This window comes from Ixodes scapularis, unplaced genomic scaffold (assembly GCF_016920785.2).
Source record: "Ixodes scapularis isolate PalLabHiFi unplaced genomic scaffold, ASM1692078v2 PGA_scaffold44__24_contigs__length_19508400, whole genome shotgun sequence".
Taxonomy (NCBI): Eukaryota; Metazoa; Arthropoda; class Arachnida; order Ixodida; family Ixodidae; genus Ixodes; species Ixodes scapularis.
The window spans coordinates 9,928,931-9,934,903 of record NW_024609873.1 but is presented as its reverse complement, the minus strand read 5'-3'; the positions used below and the strand labels follow the sequence as shown (position 1 = coordinate 9,934,903).

Here is a 5,973-nt window from a genome sequence, read left to right as displayed (position 1 = left end):
AAGCCAGCTCGTGGCGTGTTTTCTCAAATGTTGCAACTTTTTAGAGCGCAGCTCTTAGGAGCCCGTTTCCAGCCTGAGCGGCGTCGGCGTCGCCGTCGGCGTAACCGCGCCCCTCCCCCTCCTCCTAGTCCCCCTCCTCCTCCCCCTCTTCCTCCCCCTCCTCCTCCCCCTTCTCCTCCTCCTCCCCTTATTGTCCTCCTCCCCCTCCTGTTCCGCTCCTCCTCCCCCTACTCCTCCTCCCCCTCCTCCTCCGCTCTTCCTCCTCCTCCCCCCTTCTCCTCCTATCATTGTCTAGTATGGTCCGGGGGGGTCACGTGACCTCGGGGGAAGGGGGTCACATGACCTTGGGGGCGAGGAGGAGGGGAAGGAGGAGGGGAGGAGGAGGAGGGCAGAGGTCCGGGGGGTCACGTGACCTCGGGGGGATGGGGTCACATGGCCTCGGGTGGGGCGTCACGTGACCTCGGCGGGGGGAGGGGAGTCACCCCCGGGGTCACGTGACCTCGGGGGGGGGGGGTCACATGACTTCAGCGGGGGGTCACGTGGCGTCGGGAGGGTCACGTGACTACCCCCTCCCTCCCCCCCCCCCGAGATCACGTGGCCCCCGCGAGGGGAAGAGGAAACCGCAGGGGAGCCGGGAGGATAAGCAGGACGGACAAATCCGAATTTTCATTTTTCCGAAAAATTATTTTAAAGGACTCTTCTTTCTTGTCACCCGGCCGGCTTCCGCTTTCCTGCTGCAGGGATGAAAAACCCTGCAGCAGGAAAACAATAGAACAAAGAGAAGCTAAAAGCTGCTAAAGCGCGTTCATGTCTTAAAAGTAGCGCACGGTGCGTCGATGCACAAGGCACGTGCAACGTGCAGACTTTGGAAACATCATGGCGGCACAGCGCACGTTCAAACTTTAATTCAAACTAGATTTCAGATGCCATGTTACAGTGGCCATGTTCTTCCCAGAATTGGCGCACGGCACGTGTCTCGAGCATTTCCACAACAATCAATGCAGCCACTTTTCTCAGGATAAAGGGGCTTTAGCAGCTGCTGCTAAACGTGCTGCACGAGCAGAGGGTCAGCACTGCCGGCGCGGTGATCCAGCATGAGTGATATCACAAAGACGACGAAGACGAGACGTAATCAGGCAGTTCTTTTTTCACAAAATGAGCGAGTCAGATGAAGCAGCTGCTGCTAAACGCACTGCCCGAGCAGAGGCTCAGCGCCGCCGGCGCCAAGATCCTGCAGTGCGTGCCGCCGAAGCTGAAGCTAAACGGCGCCGTCGACAAGACCCGGAAGTGCGCGACGCCGAGGCAGAGGCTCATCGCCGCCGCCGAGAGCAGCCAGGAGTGAGCGCTGCCGAAGCGGAAGCCAGAGGCCGCTATAGAGAGGACCCGGAAGTGCGCGACGCCGAAGCAGAGGCTCATCGCCGTCGCCGAGAGCAGCCAGAAGTAAGCGCTGCTGAGGCTGAATCTAATCGCCGCCGTCGAGAGGACCCGGAAGTGCGCGACGCCGAAGCAGAGGCACATCGCCGCCGCCGAGAGCAACCAGAAGTGAACGCTGCTAAAGCTGAATCTAAGCGCCGCCGTCGAGAGGACCCGCAAGTGCGCGACGCCGAAGCAGAGGCTCATCGCCGCCGTCGAGACCAGCCAGAAGTAAGCGCTGCTGAAGCTGAATCTAAGCGCCGCCGTCGAGAGGACCCGGAAGTGCGCGACGCCAAAGCAGAGGCATATCGCCGCAGCCGAGAGCAGCCAGAAGTGAACGCTGCTGAAGCTGAATCTAAGCGCCGCCGTCGAGAGGATTCGGAAGTGCGCGACGCCGAAGCAGAGACTCATCGCCGCCGCCGAGAGCAGCCAGAAGTGAGCGCTGCTGAAGCTGAATCTAAGCGCCGCCGTCGAGAGGACCCGGAAGTGCGCGACGCCGAAGCAGAGGCTCATCGCCGCCGCCGACAGCAGCCAGAAGTGAGCGCTGCTGAAGCTGAACCTAAGCGCCGCCGTCGAGAGGACCCGGAAGTGCGCGACGCCGAGGCAGAGGCTCATCGCCGCCGCCGAGAGCAGCCAGGAGTGAGCGCCGCCGAAGCCGAAGCCAAGCAAAAGGCAAGGATCGCTAAGCCTGACGGTGTAACAAAAATTTTCCAACGGCTATTTAGAGACAACCACCCGTTTGGGAGCGTATGTTCAGTCTGTGATCGGCTCTGGTTCCAAAACGACTTGCAACCGCTACCGGACAGATGTCACGAGACCCTAGAGCAATCATTTCCAAACTCGGACCTAACCCAATTCAAACTGTGCTCGACCTGCATACAATCAGTGCGCAAGGGTCATATTCCTCATCTTTCCTCAAGTAACGGTTATGTATATCCCCCAAAGCCAGCCAACCTCCCACAATTGAACGCGGTGAGTGAGAGACTCATATCTCCACAAATTCCTTTCATGCAACTGCGACGGCTGATGCACGGTGGAGGTCAACACGGCATTAAGGGACCAGTAGTGAACGTCTGTGTTGATGTGGACGACATGGTGACAATGTTGCCTCGTGCCATCGAACAAGACCGAGCCCTCAATGTACGTTTGAAGCGGCGTATGCTTGCGAAGACGACGTACCTGGCAGGGGCAGTAAGAAAATGTGATCTGCTGCCGTGGCTTAAGCTGCTGTGCACTATAATATACAAGCATTATAATATAAAGTGCGATTTTGCCCGTTTGGGGGATATCGTAGAAGTGGACGAACACGACGAGATCGAGTTGCTCCCGCAATGCTCAGACCTCAACGATCCGATCCAAGTGGCTACAGCCATGACTCTGGCTCAGCACACTCTCGTATGGGACGAAGACAAGTTTCTAGCGATTGCGCCAGGTGAGGGAAAAAGGCCCGTGAGCATCCTTTACGACGAACACGCAGAGGAGCTCTCTTTCCCACAGATCTATCTCGGTGAGCCGCGCCGAGAAGATGCCAGCGCGAAACCTACAGTCTTCACGCACGCCATGAGTGAGATCCGCAGGTCAGACCGTCGAGGGGCCACCCCGCAGCACGTACTGTACACGGCCATGAAAGTGTTTAGGCACCGAGTAGCCGGCGACATGTGTGTGGCCTTCCGTAACATAAAGGCACTGGAAGCACTAACGATGCAACAGTTTCTCGACAAGGATTTTGTGCAGCAAGCGGTCGAGCACAACATGGCTTTCATGCATGGTATACCCAACACCGTGCAGTACTGGACAAAACGCAAGAAAGACCTCTTTGCTATGATACGGCAGTTGGGTAAGCCGATCGCGTTCCTCACTCTTTCTGCCTCGGAAATGCACTGGCCCGACCTTTTGCAGTTGCTTCAACGCCTTCGGTTGAAGCCCGGCGAGATCGAAGTACCACTGGAGCAAATGAACAGCATTTATCGAGCTCAGCTAGTAAATGACGATCCCGTGGTCTGTGCCATATATTTCGACCGATTGGTGCGTGTCATTCTCAACATTCTCCGCAACACCCGTGTATCGCCTTTTAGGCCGTACATAGTCGTCGACTACTTTAAGCAGATCGAATTTCAGCACCGCGGGTCGGCACACGCGCACATTCTCCTTTGGCTTCATAACGCGCCCAACGAGGAGCTCTCGATGCTCATGCCCCAGACTCTTGAAATAGCCAGCGTTCTTCTTTCCATCGACAACGGATGCTTGAAGCGCGAGCGGACTCAGGTGCACCAACACACGCATACCTGCTACAAGCACAACACCACCAGATGCCGCTTTAACGCGCCTTTTATGCCCATCGATGAATGTATGGTCGTAGTGCCTTTCCCCACTGTGGACAATGAAGCGCAGAAGAAGAAAATCGAGAACCTCCTCAACAAGTACGAGGCCATGAATCAGGCCCTGGAAACGACAAATTATGACTCCATGGAGCAGTTTTGGGAACATCACGGTGTCGCGGACAAGGCGGAGTACATTTCTGTTCTCCGAGCAGGCACTCCTCGTGCCACCATCATGCTACCCCGTACTGTGCAGCAAAAGTGGGTGAATTACTTTAACCCATGGGTTGCATCAATTCTCGATTCTAACATGGATCTTCAGATCGTCCTCGACACGTACGCGTGTGCTGCCTACGTGGTGGAATATGTAAACAAGGCCAACCGAGGTATGTCGAACCTCAATCGAGCAGTGCAAGAAATTGTCAAGGAGAAGGGGGATATGGCCTATTCTCAGGCACTGAGACATCTAGGTGCGAAAATGTTGAATGCCATTGAACTGTCCGCACAGGAGGCCGCATGGTGTTTGCTCAACCAGGATATGTCGGAGACGAGTCGCAAAGTTGTCTTCGTGAACTCTGCATGGCCCGAGGAGAGGACGCGCATTCGGAAGTCTAACGCTCAGATGGCTCAGGAAGGCTTAGTAGAATCAAGCACTGATGTAGGGAAACGGACGATGATCGAGCGCTACGAAGACCGCATTCCCGAATCGGGACCTGTTACTCTAGCAGAGTTCGCTACCGAGTACAACATATATACCTACAGAAAGAGGAATCAGCGACGGATACTTCGCTACCGCGGTTACTCCGTAGACGATTCAGTCAACTTCAAGCGAGAACATGTCCTGCTTTTCTGTCCATTCCGCAAAGAAGTTGACATCTTAGACCAAAACTGTTTCGAGCGTCTGTATGAGCAAAACATCGACGTCATTCTACAGAACAAGGCACGGTACCACAGTGACGTAGACGTTGAGCAAATTATTGACGTTTGTAATTCCATGCTCCAGTCAAATGATGGGGAACATTGTGCCACTTCTGAGCTCCCAGATGTGAGACTGCACCCAATGGCCATGGAAAACGACGACTCCGATCTCCCAGACATCGGTATGGTCCAATCCAATGCCCCGTTTAAGCAGTGCCCCGCCGTGTGCACGCGCCAAGACGTCATGAGCAGAGATCAGTACCTGGACACAATGCGGAAGACGAATGAGGAGCAGTACGAGATCGTCCGAGAAGTCGTGCATAGACTCACTATACCGGACTCTCCGCCACTACAAATCTTCTTCACGGGAGTAGCTGGATGTGGGAAGACATTTGTGCTGCGTCTCATCATGGACGTCTACAACAGATATTGCAACCCTGCTGGTTCAGATAATGTAAACGCCTATGTTGCCTGTGCTACAACTGGAAAAGCGGCGGTCGCGCTTGGTGGAATAACTGTACATGCAGCGTTCAGACTTACCATCAATAGGGATGGCGGACTGCGGGACAACGAGTTGAACACGTTCCGCTATGCGTTCAGGAACGTCAGGTGCGTGATTATTGATGAGGTTAGCATGATGTCCGCCGACATCCTTCAGAAAGTGGACTCGCGACTCCGCATCATCACTTGCAAATACCTAGAGCCTTTCGGCGGGTTAGACATCATCCTCTGCGGAGACCTGCGCCAGCTTCCCCCCGTTCGTGCCGCCGAGGTTTTCTAGCTCATCAAGACGAACAGTGTGTTTAACACGGAAATCGCATGGCACCATTTGTCATACTTTGTCCTCACGAAGGTCGTAAGGCAAAGCGATCTCAGGTTTTCTACCATACTTACCAAAATTGGAGACGGTGCAGAATTGGATTCCGAAGAAATCGCATTGATCCAGAGTCGGTTCGTCACGCAACAACAAGCAGAAACGTGTTGTCCCGGTGGCATCCGCTTGTACTACTCCAACAAGGAATCGGACTACTACAATACGAACACGGCCATTGCAACCGAAGATAATTGTGTGGCATGACCGGCACGGGACACAATCGTTGGATTCAGGTCTATGCAGGAGAAGACAGAGGCAATGCGCAAGGCCGAAACGCTGCCCAAGGCCGAACTCGGAAACCTGCCAGCTAATATAATGCTATGCATTGGAAAACCATATATGCTCACACTCAATGTCGATATTTTCGATGGTCTGGTCAATGGCTCTGTTGGAATACTGCAGTACATACAATACGACACACTCCGAGAGCCGGAACGCATCTGGCTGCAT

At 54.7% G+C, this 5,973-nt stretch overlaps 1 protein-coding gene across 1 annotated transcript; it reads left to right on the top strand.

The window, feature by feature from the left end:
* The first annotated feature begins 1,155 nt into the window (after positions 1–1,155).
* On the top strand, positions 1,156–5,727 carry LOC115325113. The gene is made up of 3 exons (XM_040205962.2): positions 1,156–1,338; positions 1,891–5,406; positions 5,503–5,727. The coding sequence occupies exons 1-3, from the start codon at positions 1,156–1,158 to the stop codon at positions 5,725–5,727; spliced, it is 3,924 nt and encodes a 1,307-aa protein (XP_040061896.1).
* Positions 5,728–5,973: the final 246 nt, after the last annotated feature.